At 38.8% G+C, this 19,810-nt stretch overlaps 1 protein-coding gene across 1 annotated transcript; it reads left to right on the top strand.

Moving 5' to 3' along the window:
- Positions 1-18,205: 18,205 nt before the first annotated feature.
- On the top strand, positions 18,206-19,273 carry LOC149401159 (uncharacterized). Its single transcript, XM_089610607.1, has 2 exons — positions 18,206-18,610; positions 18,764-19,273. Exons 1-2 carry the CDS (start codon positions 18,206-18,208, stop codon positions 19,271-19,273), a joined length of 915 nt encoding a protein of 304 aa, XP_089466733.1.
- Positions 19,274-19,810: the final 537 nt, after the last annotated feature.

The following is a 19,810-nucleotide window of genomic DNA, read 5'->3' as shown; positions in this document are numbered from 1 at the left end:
TCCTAGGGAGGATCTGAGATTTTCAAACCGGTTAGCATCCAAAGCCTTAGTGAAAATATCTGCGAGCTGTTTATCGGTGTGAATATATTCGAGTTTGATCTTTTTATCTTCCATAAGATCTCGAATGAAATGATGTCTGATCTCAATATGTTTGGTCTTACTGTGTTGAACTGGATTCTTTGAGATGTTGATTGCACTGATTTTGTCGCAGAATAATGTCATGACATCTTGTCCAACATCATATTCAGCAAGCATCTGTTTCATCCAGAGGAGCTGAGTGCAACTGCTCCCTGCAGTGATGTATTCAGCCTCGGTTGTGGACAAGGAGATGCAGTTCTGCTTCTTGCTGAACCAGGAGATGAGATTATTTCCAAGCTAGAAACATCCACCAGAGGTACTTCTTCTATCGACCATGCTACCTGCCCAGTCAGCATCATAGTATCCCACAAGCGTAGATGAGGTATCATAAGTATATAAGAGGCCAAAATTAGCAGTTCCTGAGATGTACCTTATGATTCGCTTGGCTTGAGCCAGATGGCTAGCTTTGGGATTAGCTTGATATCGAGCACACACACCTACAGAGTAGGCTATGTCTGGTCGGCTGGCAGTGAGGTAGAGGAGACTACCAATGATACTCTTGTACATGCTTTGATCAACAGATTCTCCCTGCACGTCCTTAGTGAGTTTAATATGAGTAGCAGCGGGGGTCCGCTTGTGAGAGGATTTTTCCAAGCCAAACTTCTCACTAAGTTTTTAGCATACTTACTTTGGGAGATAAAAATACCATCATTCATTTGCCTGATCTAAATGCCCAGAAAATAAGTAAGCTCACCAACCATACTCATTTCAAATTCAGACTGCATTTGTCGAACAAAAAGATCCACCATCTTGTTTGACATTCCTCCAAAGACGATATCATCAACATAGATTTGAGATATCATGAGGTTGCCATCCTCATTCTTTATGAACAAGGTTTTATCAATGTCACCTCTGGTATAACCATTCTGCACAAGGAACTGAGTTAGTCTTTCATACCATGCCCGAGGAGCCTGCTTAAGGCCGTAGAGAGCTTTTCTGAGTTTGTAGACATGTTGTGGTGAGCTGGGATCTACAAATCTTTAGGTTGGGCCACATAGAATTCCTCATTCAAGTACCCATTGAGAAAGACACTTTTAACATCCATCTGGAAAAGTTTGAAGTGTAGATGACAGGAGATGCCAAGTAAGAGTCTGATGGCTTCATGTCTCGCAAAAGGGGCAAAGGTTTCATCAAAGTCTACGCCTTCCACCTGTGTATAACCCTGCGCCACAAGCCTAGCTTTGTTTCGTGTTATATTACCATGTTCATCAGATTTATTTTTAAAAATCCACTTAGTTCCAATGACATTCACATTGTCAGGTTTATGAACTAGCTCCCAGACTTCATTTATTTCAAACTGAACAAGTTCCTCTTGCATAGCATTAACTCAATATTCATCATCAATAGCCTCATTTACATTCTTAGGTTCAATCTTAGAAACAAAGCAGAGATTACCAATCATCTCCCGATAGTTGACAGGAGGTTTTGGGCGAGTCCTCACTCCTTCACTTATTTCGCCAATCACCTCATGAGCAGGATGATTTTTCTAAATTCTTCTGGAAGGAATTCTTTGTTTAGTCACAGGAGGAGTCCCTTCATCCGGAACAATTTCGCTCACTTTGTCATCAGCATCTGTCTTGACATTAGGGCTTCTAGAAGAGATGTCGTCCAAAGAGCTCTCAGCAACTGTCCTGACATCTGTGGTAATAGGAAAAACTTCATCTTCATCATTAGTACTGTTAGTAACATCATGATCATCGTTTACCACCACATTTATGGATTCCATCATAGCCTTAGTTCGTTTGTTAAAGACACGATAGGCCCGACTATTTTTAGAGTACCCAAGAAATATACCTTCATCACTCTTAGGATCAAATTTACGTCGAGGATCCCTGTCAGCAAGGATATAACAAACAGAACCAAAGACACGAAAGTATTTCACATTTGGCTTTCTCCCCCTCCATATTTCATACTGAGTGATAGAAGTACCTGGACGAATAGTAACTCTATTATGAATATGGCAAGCAGTGTTGAGAGCTTCAGCCCAAAAGTGTGCTGGAATGTCTTTGGCCAACATCATCACTCTCGCCATTTCTTGAAGGGTTCGATTTTTCCTTTCAACAATTCCATTTTGTTGTGGTGTGATGGGAGCAGAGAATTCATGGGCTATTCCTTCTGCAGTACAAAACTTAGCAAAGCTCATATTCTCAAATTCCCTCCCATGATCACTCCGAATTCTGATCACTTTGCCGATGCTTTCTCCTTTTTCTCTCTGAACCTTCTTGCATAAGGCTTCAAAAACAGCAAAAGTGTCAGATTTCTCACGAAGAAAATCAACCCAAGTATACCTGGAGTAGTCATCCACACACACAAACACATATCTCTTCCCTCCAAGACTCTCGACCTGCATTGGTCCCATCAGATCCATGTGGAGAAGTTCCAGAACATGAGATGTGGTAAGATGTTGCACCATCTTGTGAGACTTCTTGACCTGTTTCCCAATCTGGCATTCACCACATATTCTTCCTTCAACAATCTTTAGATTGGGGACACCGATAATGGCTTTCTCAGAAACAATTTTCTGCATGCTCTTGAGATTCAAGTGACCAAGATTTTGATGCCACAGCTTGGTTTCGTCAACCTTGGTCATCAGACAATTGTTGGTTTGAGTGTTTTGAACGGGAGACCACATGTAGCAGTTGTCACGAGATCTGGTTCCTCGCATAAGTTCATCATGTTCCTCATTTACCACCACACACTTATCACGAGTAAAATTGACACATAAGTTCAGATCACAAAGCTGACTAATACTGATAAGATTAGCAGTAAGACCTTCTACCAACAAAGCCTCAGTCAAGCAAGACATACCAGGATAGTTTAACTAACCTTTACCCACAATTTTGGCTTTCACTCCATCTCCAAAGGTAACATGACAGTTAGAGTAAGGTTTCATGTTGGTCAGGAAGGTATGATCACCTGTCATGTGGCGAGAACAACCACTATCGAAGTACCAGTCACTCCCGGTGGACGCACTCAGAGATGTGTAAGCAATATTGGCATGGTAGGATGTGTCTTTTACTCTCCATTCCAACCGAGAAGAAGGTTGTCGACGAGGAAGAGTATTTCTGTTAAAGAACTTTTGCTGACGGACATTTCTCCCGTATAACCGATAGCAAAAAGGTCGAATACGGCCATTTCTACCACAATAATGGCAGACCCAACGAGGTCTGTTGACAAGAGACCTGGTTGGTCCAGAAGGATTTTACTGATGTAGATCTTGAAACTTGTCATTACCAGATGGTTGAGGCATGTTTCGCGACATCTGGCTAGCATGCTTTTGGGGAACAAAAGTAGTGTGGGATGATGAAGTAGCATGAGTATATCCAAGCCCCTTCATGTTCTTTGCAGGTTTACCAATGGTGAGGATTTTGTCAAGGCTGTCAGTGCCGGAGTTCAGCATCCTGACTGATTTAGTTATCTGATCTAGCTCTCCATTCAGCCGACTGACTTCCTTCTTCAGATCCACAATGGTTTCTCGGAGCCTTGCCTTGTCTTCAGTCAGAGAGAGAATAAGAGCACTCTGTTTGTCGAGAATCTGAGACTCCTCAACCCATTTGTTGTGCAAGGTATTGTATGCATCATTCATGGCATCGTCAGATAGTTCTTCATCTAGAACAAATTTCTGAGAGCATTCACCGAATTCATTAGTAGATTCATGAGTATGGATAGAGGCAGTAAATGCCACAAAGTTACTTATCTGGTCGGAGTCGCTATCTTCATCTTCTTCATCCGATAGAGTAGCGTTGTACCCATTTTTCTGTTTCTTGAGGAAGTTGGGACATTCCTTCTGAATATGTCTGAAACCTTCACATTCATGGCACTGAATACCTTTCCCTTTTCCGGAGCATTCACCACTTTTACCATTCATGTGAGGGTTAATATTCTTCTGGAATCTTTGTTGGAAATTGTCTTTGACATCTTGCGAGACATTTTTCCCATTCATCTGATTAAGTCTCTTCATAACCCTGCTATAATTTTTTGCCAGTATAGCTATAGTATCGTCAATATCATTGTCAGAATCCGAGTATACTTGTTCCTTTTGTTCATGAATAGAGCTTTTGAGGGCCATTCCTTTGTGTTTCTTCTCCATCTTGGGAAGAGACGGCTCAGAAGTCATGAGGGATCCCATGAGTTCGTCAAACTTCAGCGTTTTCAGGTCATGGACTTCTTCAATGGTCGTGATCTTCATTTTGAATCTTGGGCTTAAAGCCCTCAAGGTTTTTCGAACAAGATCTTCATCGGTCATGGGTTTCCCGAGAGAGTAGGATTCATTAGCAAGGTCTCGGATGCGAACGTTGAATTCAGCAACTGATTCATCTTCAAGCATAGTGAGGGCTTCAAAGTTAGTTGTGAGATACTATAGCTTCTGCTCACGGACTTTTGTGGTTCCCTCATAGGCAACGGCAAGAATTTCCCAGGCCTCTTTGGCATTAGTGCAGGTGTTTATAAGCCTGCAAACATTTTTATCAACTCCGTTAAAAATGGCATTAAGTGCACGAGAGTTACCCAGAGCCGCCTCATCTTCAGCAGGGGTATAATCCTTTTCGGGTTTTGGACCAGTAGAGGCTCATTTGTCATCAACATTAACCAGAGCTTCCCACCCGTGTATCACAGCTTTCCATGTTCTGCTATCAAGGGATTTCATGAAAGCGCTCATGCGGGCTTTCCAGTAACCATAGTTGGTTCCATCAAGTACTGGATGGCGATTGACTGAACCCCCCTCTCTGGAACTATCCATATCTGGTAATCAGAAAAAAAATCCAAGAAACCACCAAAAGATCTAGGTGCCTGCTCTGATACCAATTGAAATTCTGATTAATTGCGAAGACAAGATGTCGCACACAATGTGTTGACAATGTGTCCGACAACTTGCTTGAACACAGATTATGGATAAACAACAAACAGTGCAAAAACAAAGTACACACGATATGATTACCCAGTTCGGTGAAACACACCTACGTCTAGGGGCACTCTGTTAGTGGAAAGGATTTCACTATCTTGTAGTCAATAGTACACGCAAGGTTTATATATGATTACAATCATCAAATCAATAAAACCTAGAGACTATTACGACCAGTGAACACCTAGTCAGGGACTCCCCCTGAATTTGAGCTCCGTCTCAATTCCACCCTTTGAGCAACCGCCTGGCTCGGATGACCTTCAGTCTTCAGCTGTTCGTGAACCTTCAATCACGCGAACACAAACCCAACTCTCACAGACACTCAATCTTTGTGGAATAGTGTTTGAGAGAATACACCGCGATCAACAAAACACAAAGCCTACCAGTCCACCAGTCTTGCACGTCTAAGAACTCTAAGTGTTTTGTCAAAAGCGTCAAGGCTGCTAAGGGAGAGCGCATGGCTTTTATAGCAGCTTCACAAGCCTGGAAATGAATCTAGGGTTTCCTTACCCAGCCTCAAACGAATATCACATAATCAAGACACCAGCGAGGCAAATATCTTGCAATGAAGTCAGCAGCGAGGCAATATCTCATAATCAAGTCACCAGCGAAGCAAACTGTCAATACTGTAAACTTGCCTAAAATAAAGTCTGAACACAGGGGAAAGATGTCACACCAGAAGTAGAAGCATAACGACCGACATCTTTCCATACAACTTGCACTAAAATATACAGCCAACAAATAACGTATCAACACTTTATACAATCTCCAATATATTCAACCCGCTCTTTAAAGAACATAAAAGGTAATTTTTTTGTTTGCTTGTCGATTTTGTAGGCAATGAATTGTTTGGTGTTTGATTTGAAAATGAACGGTTTACTTACAGCGTATATCATGATATTGTTGATTTTTGCAATGTTTTATTCACATATTTGAGCAACAATCACATGGTGGGAGTAGCTACACATAGACTAATGAAAAAGGAAGGACTCATTGTAGAAATTTATCGATTGTACTCTCTTATGATGACGTCAGCAGTCCAAAATTATCTGGATAATTTATTCAGTAAAATTTCCTCTGAGCTTATGCCAGCAGTCCAGAAATATATGGATGATTTTTTGACAACCTGTGGTATTGACGTCAGCAGTCGTTATATTGTGTGTAATTTATAATTTTCTGTGGTAATACGGACCTATGAGAATGGGCATATATGTAAATTTGAAAGTAATAAAAGGTATTTTCGTACCTTCACTTACGAATTATGAACAGCAAAACGTGTCTACGTGAATAGTGTTGTGCTGCTTTCCTTTATATATATATATAATAATAATAACAATAATAATAATAAATAATTTAAAAAAGTGCCATCGGTATATAGTGATAGCTACAAAAATTTATGCAACGTGTCATCACTATATAAAAAATGTGTAAGTAATTGTCATTCATATTAATAAATAAAAACGAAAACATATGCATACCATTTATTTTTGGGAAAATGACACATATATAACTTGTGTTTTAGTGAAATATCGAGTTTAACCTTTGGTTTTAAAAAATGTCGAGATCATAACATCTCTTTAACTAAAATGACGAAATTATACCCAGAAATAGACAACAGTGCCACAAATCTTTTTTTTTATTGACTTTTCATTGACGTTGTCTATAATATTTATATGTAAACACCAATTATCTTTATTCATTCGCGTCATATATGTAATTTATTTAAAAACTAAAAAATAAATAACAGTCTCTTAATCGTGAAGAACGCAAAAAAATGCCAACGGGTAAAAATCGACAGTTGATAGTCATCAAAATTACAGATTCGAACAGAGAACCCATGATTCAGAGTTGCAATTCGAACACAGAATAAAGTCATCTTGTGAAATCCCAAATTTTTTAGCTGAATTAAAAAGCTAAAATTTTTGTGTTCAAGTACGTTAATTTTTTTTTTAATAAAGTAGTAGTAAATGATTTATTTATGTGGTAGTTTTTGAAGTTTTATTTTTATGTGTTCTTTAGAGTGTTTTTGAATTTAATATACTCTTTAGATTATAAAATGTGGATATAATATATATAAGTTATATAATATTTATAAGTTATATATTATAAATAAGTTATTATATATACTTTATATATATATTATAAGAAGTTAACGTAATATATATATATATATATGAATTGAATAATATATATATTATGTGCGATATATATATATATATATATATATATATATATTTATATAAAGGTTACTGAATGTGCGAATGTGATCAGCGTGTAGTTTAGGTTATAATAATAATAATAATAACAATTAATATATTAATATTAGAAGTAGGATTATGGTTTGGGCTTTTAGGATTTGGGCTTTTAGGGTTTATTTAAACCCTATTTAAGCATCCCCTCCTCTTTTTTTTAACGCTTCTTCTCTGCTCTCTCTCCCCATTCCTCTTTTGGTTTGAAAAATTCGTAGCTCCTAATAGGTTCCGAGTCATTAAGAGCATCCTTTTCCTTCGACGGTCTTCGATCGTAATTCCGATATCCAGGTGAGAATAATCTCACTGCAACACGGATTAGTTAAAAATATATATATATATATATATATATATATATATATATAATATGTATTATGTGATATGAAGTATTTATGTATTGTGTGGATTTTTGTGTGTGCGTGGTTGTTCGGAATGTGCTTGTTATGATATGATATGACGATATGTGAGTTTATGTTATTATCTTATGCTGTGTGTAAGAATACCTATAACACGTCTTATGTTCCTAGCTATGTTATCATGTATGTTTTTATCTTATGTCGCTCATGCTTTTAACGTAATAAACACGATTAATAAGTTAAGTAAGCAAGAGAGTCGTACCGCCTCGAATTACGGAGGTACCTAGAGGAATTTCTCGAGCCGAACTACGGGCTCACATAGAGAGTTCCTCATATGTTTATGTATGTGACGGGGCGTACTATGGGAGGTCGCAGCCCCATGGTTCGTTACCAAAGTGTACACTGAAATCGGTACGGCTACTCTAGGGGACCCCCGAACTAAAATACGATAGACTTTTAATAGGGTATTCTCATGTCACAGTTAATACGAATAACCGGTTCATGCATTTTATTTTTATTGTTTATGTTTTGTGAGTTATAGTTATTCTCGCTGAGCGTTAGCTCACTCTATGTATATACGTCCGTGTTGTAGGTAAACAACATATGAACAAGTGAGGAGGGTGGATCAGCGGCGGCGATAGCGAGAGGGTTTGGTTATGGTTGCCGTTTTCGAAAATAAAAGACTTCCGCTTTGCTTTCAGTTTTTCAATAATCCAAACCCAAGGTTTTATTGTTCATGGTTTAAGTTATGTTTTTCAATTTCGTTAAAGGTTACGACTTTATTTATGGAATTTATTTTACAATGGTATTTTGTTGGTTTTAAATTTCCATTATGCAACTTCGACTTTTTGGTTGTTTTCGTTCATCAAGTTTAAATGAAAATTTATTTTTAGGTTACGAGTTTTCAAACTTTATATTTTAAGTTATGTTTTAAAAAAAAAATTTTTACCTCAAATTTTCTTAAGTTTTAAAAAGTAAGATAAGTAAGACGGTCCGAAAAGTCGGGTCGTCACAGTTGGTAAGACGGTCCGAAAAGTCGGGTCGTCACAGTTGGTATCAGAGCAACGAACCTACGACCTCCCTTCGCTATCGATCGCACGGCTTCCCCCTACTCAAGTAAGTTAATTTTGTTTTATTATGTTGTATGTTTAGCTTTTATATTTCTTCTTTGTTAGATGGACGTTGAAGTAACAAAACACGTGATCGCGGAAAGCCAGAGCCGCATTGCTGATGGTGACCTCATGATCAAATTCTTAGAGACAAATCCTCCAGTTCTTAGCAGCGCGATGACAGATATCGTCGGCACACGAGATTGGTGCAATAACATAGACATCCGTTTTAAGGTGTTGCAAGTTCCAGAGAGATTGCAAGTTTCCTTTGCACAACTAAAGGTCCACTGGAAGGTATTGGAGTATTGGCAAGAAAAGCTAAGGGATCACCCCGGAGCTGGATGGGAGTACATGAAGGATGGGGTTATACGAAATTTCACCAATAAGGGCTGGCGTGCAAAAATGGAAAGAAGGGGTTATCGTCATGTTTTGAGGTCATGGAAGATGAAAGATGGGGAGACTGCAAAGGAGTACCATAATCGAACCTCTGACATGCTATCCCATGTTCCTTTTCTTTTGGATGATGAAGACGCGATTAGTGTGTACTGGAATGGACTTTCTGATTTTGAAAAACAGGAAGGGAAGTATTGCACCTATGAACCCGCGCCTGGAATAACTTTCGAAGAGTTTAATAGATACATTAAGCATTATATGGAGCTCGTCGACGATGACCTACCTCCAGAGGGCGATTCCAATATGGACCCGGTAGAGGAAGAATCGGAGGAAGATCCTTCTGAGGATGATCCAGTCGAGGATTAAATTCTTCTTGCTATTCTAGGATTTTTGGTTTTATTTGTCTTTCCTTAAAGTTTGAAATACCTTTTATTTTTTTGTGAGGTTTTAGTTTTGTTTTTTTTTTTTTTGTTTTGAGTATCACTTTCGAATTTGGATTATATGTTTAAGTTACTATTATCTTAATAGTTTCATAAAGTTCTTTGTATGAGGGTGTTTTGCATGTTAAGTCTTTTCTATAATCAATCCTAATAGTTTTAGAAGCCAAAAACCCTAATCGCGAAAATGTATTCGAAATCTTAGATGGAAAACGTTCAAGCTGCTCGTGGACAAGGCAGAGGTAGGCCACGAGGCCGAGGTAGGGGAAGAGGCAGAGTTGCCGCTGATGTCCCAATGCAAGATGCTCATCATGCCGCTCCGTTTCCCGCACAACAAGGAGCGGCAGTGAATCCCGACGGTCCAGCCCCCGCACCTCAGCCAGCGGCCCAGCCCGAGCTTGCGGTACTCGTCACTGCATTGCTACAACGTATCGAAGCCCAAGAAGTGGAGATACAAGAGTTGAGAAACTACCTCCCCCAAGTCAATGGAAATGTAGAAGAGGATCAACAAGCACCACCAGCACCTTCCCAGAATGTACATCAGATGGGCCAAGTTGTTGTGGCTGATGATCTTTTCGAAAGGTTCAGGAGGATGAGAGCTCCAGATTTTGAAGGTTCCACTGATCCTTTAGTGGCTGATGAGTGGATGTCAGAGATGAAGAAGATCTTCAACTTCATGAATATCTCGGAAATTGAGAAAGTCATATGTGCGTCTTTTGTTCTGAAGAAGGATGCACGCTACTGGTGGGAGACAGTAGCAGCTAGAAGAGACACACGCGCTATGTCTTGGGAAGACTTCACTGAGGAGTTCACCAGTAAGTATTTCAACATGCGAGCGATGAACACTCAGCAGAAGGAGTTTGCGGAGCTGAAGCAAGGGACGATGACTGTGACTGAAGCTGTTAGTAAGTTAAATCAATTGGCCAGACTGTGTCCTCACTTGGTTCCAACAGAGACAGAAAGATTTAGGAGGATGATGGGGATGTTCCGACCGGAATTGGCCTTAGCCATTGATAGTGGAAGTCAGCCACCTACCACAGTCGCCGACTGCCTCGAACGTGCCATGCGAGCTGAATACCACTTGATCCAAGTAAAGGAGGAACGAGCTCAGTTTTACAAGGCTCGAAAAGAGGAGAAAGGTCAAAGCAGAGGTCCCGACAACAGGAAGCCAAACCAATCAGGAAATCCCCAGCCTAACCATAACCGTCAAGGCTTCAAGGCACAACCCCAATGGAATGGGAATGGAAAGAAGAGAAGTCATCCTGGAAATGGTGGCAACGCCAACAATAAGGTCAAGGTAGAGGGAACGACCTTTCCAGTATGCAAGACTTGTGGGAAGATGCATCCTGGAGAGTGCCGGAAGGGAACCATGACTTGTTTCAAGTGTGGTCAGCCTGGACACTTTCTCAAGGATTGTCCGAAATCATTTTCCTCTCAGAATGGACAATATCAGCAACACAACCCAAATGGACGACTTAACTTCATGCAAGCTGCCATCGAAGGGCCACAGATTTCCCAAGGTCGTTTAGAAGCACCTCCAACCACCCAAGTTCCACCACCACAACAAGCCCGCATCTACGCCTACACCAACGCTGATGCTCTAGCCAGCTCTTCGAATGTGGTAGCAGGTCAGCTTCCTATAGCTCATTTTGACGCTTTAGTATTGTTTTACTCTGGTGCTACACATTGTTTTATTTCGTTAGAACTGGCTAGGAAATTAGGCGATAGTGTAGTGAAAACTAGGAAGGTTTTCAGGACGGCATTACCATCTAGTGATGTGCTATTATCAGAGTACTGTTTAAAAAGAGTACCGATAATAATTGGTGGTCATGAGTTAAGGATCGATTTCATTGTCTTAGAAATGAAAGACTTTGATGCCATCTTGGGTATGGACTTCTTAGGCGAGAATAATGCAATGATCGATTGTCGCCGAAAAAGGGTAATCTTCAAACCGGTAACGGGAAGAGGGTTTACCTTTGTAGGAAGGCCACTCAAGAAATCTAAGATGTTGGTGTCAGCATTACAAGCTAGAAGATTGATGAGTAAAGGGTGTTATGGATTCCTAGCGTCGGTAGTGGACAAGACTAAGGATGTAGAAGCAACTCCTGACGACGTGCCAGTGGTGAGGGATTATGTAGATGTTTTTCCCGAAGAATTACCAGGCTTAGCTCCAGAGCGTGAGATTTCTTTTGGGATTGAATTACTACCTGGTACGGGACCGATCTCTAAGGCCCCCTACCGAATGGCGCCAGCTGAACTCAAGGAGCTACAAACACAACTTCAAGAGTTGTTGGATAAAGGATTCATCCGCCCAAGTCATTCACCATGGGGAGCACCAGTTTTATTCGTGAAGAAGAAGGATGGATCTTTCCGTATGTGCATCGACTACAGAGAGCTTAACAAGGTCACCGTCAAGAACAAGTATCCGCTTCCTAGGATTGATGACTTGTTTGACCAACTCAAGTGAGAAAAAGTATTTTCGAAGATTGACTTGCGATCCGGCTATCATCAATTACGAGTCAAAGAGGACGACATTCCAAAGACTGCTTTTCGCACCCGCTACGGTCATTACGAGTTCACGGTCATGCCTTTTGGACTCACTAACGCCCCAGCAGCCTTCATGGATATGATGAATAGGATCTTTAGCGACGTCTTGGATAAATTTGTAATAGTCTTCATTGATGACATTCTGATTTACTCTAAGAGTGTCGAAGATCACGAAGAACACCTGCGAGTTGCACTACAGACTTTGAGACGACATCAACTATATGCCAAATTCTCGAAGTGCGAATTTTGGCTGGATGAGGTGCATTTCCTTGGTCACGTGGTTTCTAAGGATGGGATCTCCGTTGATCCTTCCAAGATAGAATCTGTCAATGATTGGAAACCGCCTCGAAGTGTGACAGAGATCAGGAGTTTTCTCAGTTTAGCAGGCTACTATAGAAGATTTGTTGAAGGGTTTTCTACATTAGCTACTCCACTCACCGCCCTCACGAAGAAAGATAAGAAGTATGAGTGGACCGAGAAGTGTGAAGAGAGTTTTCGCGAGTTGAAGAGAAGACTCACCAGCGCGCCAATACTTATAGTCCCTGAAAGTGGAGAACCTTTGTCTATTTACAGCGACGCGTCAAAGACAGGTCTTGGTGATGTGTTAATGCAAAACGGCAAAGTAGTGGCTTATGCGTCACGACAACTCAAAAATCACGAGAGGAATTATCCTACTCATGATTTGGAGTTAGCCGCAGTGGTTTTTGCCCTCAAGATTTGGAGACACTACCTGTATGGTGTTCGGTGTGAGATATTTACCGATCATAAGAGCTTAAAGTATATTTTCACTCAAAATGAGTTGAATATGAGGCAAAGAAGGTGGCTAGAATTGGTTAAAGACTACGACTGTGGTATCCATTACCGCCCCGGAAAGGCAAACGTGGTAGCAGATGCCTTAAGTAGGAAGGGTGAGGCTAGTCTATCGATGATGCGAGCTTTATCTCCTCAACTCACTGATGAAATCAACAATTTAGGGGTTGAAATTATCACACAAGGATTAGCCAATATGACCTTACAGTCAGATCTTTTTGAGAGGATCAAGGAAGCGCAAATGCGTGATCCGGAGATGTCAAAGTTGAAGGACGATGCGTTGGAAAGCCAAGAGTCAAAATTTTCCATTTCGGAGAATGATGTACTATTTTTCGATGGACGGATTTGTGTACCCAACGAAGATGAGTTACGAAGGCAAATTCTTACCGAAGCACATGAGACACCGTATTCAGTTCACCCAGGTTCCACGAAGATGTATCAAGACCTCCGAGAACACTTTTGGTGGAACGGAATGAAGGGTGACGTTGCAAAGTTTGTCAGTAAATGTCTTACCTGCCAGAAAGTGAAAGCCGAACATCAACGACCAGCTGGAGAATTACAGCCAATCGAAGTTCCTGAATGGAAGTGGGAACAAATCACAATGGATTTTGTGGTTGGATTACCTAAGACGGTTGAGGGTTATGATGCTATCTGGGTAGTGGTGGACCGTTTGACCAAGTCTGCTAGGTTTATCCCGATGAAGGTCACGTACTCCGTGGAGAAGTTGGCTGAGTTATACGTGAATAACGTGGTGAGACTGCATGGCGTTCCTCTATCCATCATCTCAGATCGCGATGGACGTTTCACTTCTAACTTTTGGAGGTGCGTGCAAAAGTCGCTGGGATCGCAACTAAAGTTTAGCACCGCTTTTCATCCCCAAACGGATGGCCAATCCGAGAGGACGATTCAGACCCTAGAGGATATGCTAAGGTCATGTGTCATGGATTTTGGTGGGAGTTGGAGTAAGAGGCTGCCACTTATTGAATTCTCATACAACAACAGCTACCAAGCCTCAATCGGCGTTGCACCGTATGAAGCTCTCTATGGGAGAAAGTGCCGATCTCCAATTCACTGGTTTGAAGCGGGAGAAAATAATCTCGAGAAAACAGATTTTATCCGAGACACAACAGAGGCTATCAAGAAAATTCGTGATCGAATGGGAACTGCCCAAAGTCGACAGAAAAGTTACGCCGATAAGAGAAGACGACCTTTGGAATTTCAAGTTGGAGATTTGGTGTTCTTGAAGGTAGCACCTCTCAAGGGTGTGATGAGGTTCGGCAAGAAGGGAAAGTTGAGCCCGAGGTACATTGGTCCTTTCGAGATCATAGAAAGAATCGGAAAAGTAGCCTACTGTCTAGCCCTGAATCCCGAGTTAGCATTGGTGCACAATGTGTTTCATGTCTCGATGCTCAAGAAGTACCTACCTGACCCAACGCACGACTTAATCCAAGAGCCCATCGAAGTTCACGAAGACTTGACGTATGAAGAGAAACCTGTCCAGATTCTCGATCGAGAAGAGAAAGTTTTGAGGAACAAGGTGATTCCTTTGGTAAAAGTGCTATGGCGGAATCATAAGATAGAAGAAGCTACTTGGGAACGGGAAGAAGACATGAAAACACGATATCCCGATCTTTTCAGAGAGTTTTAGTATGTCCAAGTAAGAATTCTTATGTTTTTCCCGACTTTTGTTAATTTTCGGGACGAAAATTCTAATAAGAAGGGGAGATTGTGAAATCCCAAATTTTTTAGCTGAATTAAAAAGCTAAAATTTTTGTGTTCAAGTACGTTAGTTTTTTTTTTAATAAAGTAGTAGTAAATGATTTATTTATGTGGTAGTTTTTGAAGTTTTATTTTTATGTGTTCTTTAGAGTGTTTTTGAATTTAATATACTCTTTAGATTATAAAATTTGGATATAATATATATAAGTTATATAATATTTATAAGTTATATATTATAAATAAGTTATTTTATATACTTTATATATATATATATATATATATATATATATTATAAGAAGTTAACGTAATATATATATATATATATATATATATATTATAAGAAGTTAACGTAATATATATATATATATATATATATATATATTATAAGAAGTTAACGTAATATATATATATATATATATATGAATTGAATAATATATATATTATGTGCGATATATATATATATATATATTTATATAAAGGTTATTGAATGTGCGAATGTGATCAGCGTGTAGTTTAGGTTATAATAATAATAATAATAACAATTAATATATTAATATTAGAAGTAGGATTTGTGAAACCCTAGATTTTTTTTTAAGATATTATTATTTTTTTTCTTTTTGGAAATTTAGGGGAAGATTTAATTTTTTTTCTCTCTTTTTGGAGTGCTAATATATATATATAGAATAACGTAAGTAATTTTTTTATATATAACAACATATATATATATATATATATATATTTAATTTGATAGATATGTTTATATGTAGTTACGTTTATGATTTTAATATGTCTTTTTATAGGATTATACAGTTGTTGAGTTTTCATAGAAAAGTTAATCAAGGAGTTTAGTTTTATATGTATGTATTGGTGAATAAGCAATAAATATATAGATATGTACTACTTTTCTGTGAAGAATCTTGCGTTCATTTAAAAAAAAAAAAAAAAAAAAAAAAAAAAAAAAACTGACCTAATCTTCAGCCCAAATTTTTGGGATATCGTGGCAGATATCCACGTTATTTTATTTTTAAAAATAAAATAAGATCAATAGATATATACCATATTAATACTACAGGGTTTCAGTTAGGCTATTTATTATATTATATTAGGTTTTTCTTTCTCCATCACATAAAACACACGCTCAAATCCTCTCTCTCGCTCATAACTCTCCTTCAACCGATTTCTTCCCCCTTCAAAAAAAAAAAACCCTAGCCACCAAACAAAAAGATCATTCATATTTTTTGTTTTAGTTTTAAGAGCGTTAAGGTTTTATCTTCCATCACTACTGAGAAAATTAGGTATGTAATTTGTGGTCTTCTCAAATTAATTGCTATATTGTTTGTGATTTTTTTGTGAGTTTTTAGATTAACAAAGGGTTTCTGGTTCGGATTTTATCAAAACCTAATTTTCATACGCTTACCGTGGTTTCAAAAATCGTGATTTTCATCAATTCTTTTTGGAAAAATTAGGTTTAGATGTCTTCTATCTAAATCCTTAATCGAAAAATATTTTTATAAAATATAGAATATTTTCTGATTAAAATCCGATCAGTGCGCGTACCAGTTTTACAGTTTTGACAAATTTTCAAAATCAATTTTTAGACGCTTACCAATTCAGTTACATTGATTGTTTTAATGCAATTCTTCTTGTAACGTTTATTTATGTATGTCATATATTCAAAAAAATTAATTTCATAATTTTCGGATCACTTTGATCTATTTTACAAGCGTTACAAATTCATTGCGCAGATCAGGATTTTGCCAAAGTAAATCCTAATATTTTAGTATTTCGTTATTTTTGTCTTTTCTCAAATTTAAAAACTAATTCTGACTTTGTCGATTCAGAGTTTTATTTTTAAAATATTATTTCAGATTTTCTAGAATATTTCCAGAATTTTCCAGAATGTTAGTTTTTTTTCCCGAAACCCTAATAGCCATGGGTATTCTAGTAATTTCGCGTCTAATCTCGTTTCTGAAAATTTCCAGAACCTAAAATATGTCTTGAATACTTTTCTCAGCTGATCCCAATAGTCTTTTATTCCGATTAGGTTCCAATTCTCTTAGAGCGTACAATTCCTTCGACGATCTACGATCGTAACTCCCGATATCCAGGTGAGAATAATCTCACTACAACACAGATTAGTTCAAAATTTAAATGATGTTTTGTGATTCATGATATGGTTTTTTTTTATAGCTTTATATGCTTGAGTATGTATTTCTTTATTTGATTGCGTGATTGTTTGTAGTAATGTTATCTTAAAAGTGAAAAGATAGAGATAAGCAAGGGAGTCGTATCGCCTCGAGAGGTATTAAGGAGAAGTTTCCCGGGCCGAGGCTCTAATGGGGAAATTTCTCGGGCCGAGGCCCTAATAAGTTTAAAAGATAGAGCGAAGTGTGGGACTTTATAAACCCCATCACTTCGTATATCTAAAGTGTGCACTGAAATTGATACGACTACCCTAGGGGCACCCCGAACTAAAAGTTGATAGAATCAAGAAAAGAAAGATCAAGTTACCGAGTAGTTTCAAAATACTAATAAACGATTCATGCATTGCATTACTTTATTTTGTGAGCTTTATATTATTCTCGCTGAGCGTAAGCTCATCTTTTCGGAAAAAAATTATGCGTCTGTGTTGTAGGTAAACAACTCGCAAAGAACTGAGTAGGGTGGACTAGCGGCGTCGATAGCGAGAGGGCGGGTCATGGTTTCCATTCACGAAATAAGTCTTCCGCTATAAGTTACTAAGAAATAAATTTGATGGTTTTGTTTTCTTTATTAAGAAATATGTTTTCCGCTACAAGCTACGGTTTTCTAGTTCGTTGAAAGTTATTTTATGGATTACGTTTTACTTTGCTACTATCTTTGGTTTAAAATCGGTATCTCATATTTTATGTTTTCGTCAAGTACTTCTCAAGATATTTTGAAATGCAATCTATATGTTTCTTTAATGCTTTTGTTTCTTTTTTAAAATCTTTAAAATTTTGGTTCACCTATGTATGATGTGTTTAAAAAAAAAAAAAAATTCCTCCAATTTTTCTATAAGAAATTATTAAAGTTTAGAAAACAAGTAGAAGTAAGACGGTCCGAAAAGTCGGGTCGTCACAGTTGGTATCAGAGCAACGAACCTATGACCCCCTTCGCTATTCGATCGCACGGCTACCCCTACTCAAGTAAGTTAGTATTTTCTTTATTTATCTTAGTCGTATTTTTTTTTACTTAGATGGAAAACATTCAAGCTGCTCGTGGACAAGGTAGAGGTAGGCCACGAGGCCGAGGTAGAGGAAGAGGCAGAGTTACCGCTGATGTTCCAGTACAAGATGCTCATCATGCCGCTCCGTTTCCCGCACAACAGGGAGCAGCAGAGAATCCCAATGGTCCAGCCCCGGGACCTCAGCCAGCGGCCCAACCAGATCTTGCGTTGCTCGTTACAGCATTGCTGCAACGTATCGAAGCTCAAGAAGCGGAGATACAAGAGTTGAGGAACCACCTCCCCCAAGTGAATGGAAATGTGGGAGATGATCAACAAGCACCTCCTCAAGGCGTACCTCAGATGGGCCAAGTTGTTGTGACTAATGATCTTTTCGAAAGGTTCAGGAGGATGAGAGCTCCAGATTTTGAAGGATCGGCGGATCCTTTAGTGGCTGATGAGTGGATGTCAGAGATGAAGAAGATCTTCAACTTCATGAATATCTCGGAAATTGAGAAGGTCATATGCGCGTCTTTTGTTCTGAAGAAGGATGCACGATACTGGTGGGAGACAGTAGCAGCTAGAAGAGACACACACGCTATGACGTGGGACGACTTCATCGAGGAGTTCAACAGTAATTATTTCAACTTGCGCGCGATGAACACTCAACAAAAGGAGTTTACAGAGTTAAAGCAAGGCACGATGACTGTGACTGAAGCTGTGAGAAAGTTCAACCAGCTGGCAAGATTATGCCCTCACCTGGTTCCTACCGAGTCAGAAAGAGTTCGAAGGATGATGGGAATGTTCCGACCGGAACTGGCTCTAGCTATCGACAGTGGAAGTCATCCACCATCCACTGTTGCAGATTGTCTCGAACGTGCAATACGTGCTGAATACCATTTGGTTCAAGTGAAAGAGGAGCGAGACCGGTACATCAAGGCACGGAAGGAAGAGAAGACTCAAAGTAAGGGAATATGCAACAATAAGAAGTTCGACGAGCGTCTCTTCAACAACCAAGTCGACAAGGCGCAATATCTCGAGAATGAAAACGGGAAGAAGAGGAACCATCCTGAAAATAATGGTAATGCAAATTACAAAGTCAAGATGGAAAATAGGTCATTTCCGAAGTGCAACACATGCGGGAGGATACACCCAGGAGAATGTAAGATGGGCAGTATACTGTGTTACAAGTGCGGTCAGCCAGGACACTTCCTTAAAGATTGTCCGAAGCAGAACTTTGAGCAGAACAATAAGAATGGGCGACTTAACTTCATTCAAGCTGAAATGGAAGGGCCACAGTTTTTCCAGGGGCGACTAGAAGCACCACCAGCAACTCAGACACCATCGCTGCCTCAAGGTCGCACATACGCCTACACTAATATCGATACCCTAGCCAGCACCTCGAATGTAGTAGCAGGTCAGATTACTTAGTCCGTTCTGACGCCTTTGTATTGTTTGACTCTAGTGCTACTCACTCTTTTTTTTTGTTCGGCCTTGCCATCGGATGATGTGTTAATTTGTGGTTAGGAGTTAAGGGTCAATTTCATCCTCTTGGAGATGAATTTTTTTTTAATACCATCTTAAAAATGGGAAGACGACATGAGATCGCAATATCCCGATCTTTTTATAGAGTTTTACTACATCTAAGTAAGAGCTTTTACGTTTCTTCTCGACATCCTTATTAATTTTCGGGACGAAAATTCAAATAAGTAGGGGAGATTGTGAAACCCTAGATTTTTTTTTAAGATATTATTATTTTTTTTCTTTTTGGAAATTTAGGGGAAGATTTAATTTTTTTTCTCTCTTTTTGGAGTGCTAATATATATATATAGAATAACGTAAGTAATTTTTTTATATATAACAACATATATATATATATATATATATATATATATATATATATATATTTAATTTGATAGATATGTTTATATGTAGTTACGTTTATGATTTTAATATGTCTTTTTATAG

The sequence above is a fragment of the Urtica dioica genome, chromosome 4 (genome assembly GCF_054948205.1).
Source record: "Urtica dioica subsp. dioica isolate 48M chromosome 4, U.dioica_male_clone48M_v1_H2, whole genome shotgun sequence".
NCBI classification, from domain to species: Eukaryota; Viridiplantae; Streptophyta; class Magnoliopsida; order Rosales; family Urticaceae; genus Urtica; species Urtica dioica.
The sequence above is the reverse complement of the archived record's forward strand: the minus strand, read 5'-3'. Positions and strand labels throughout refer to the sequence as shown.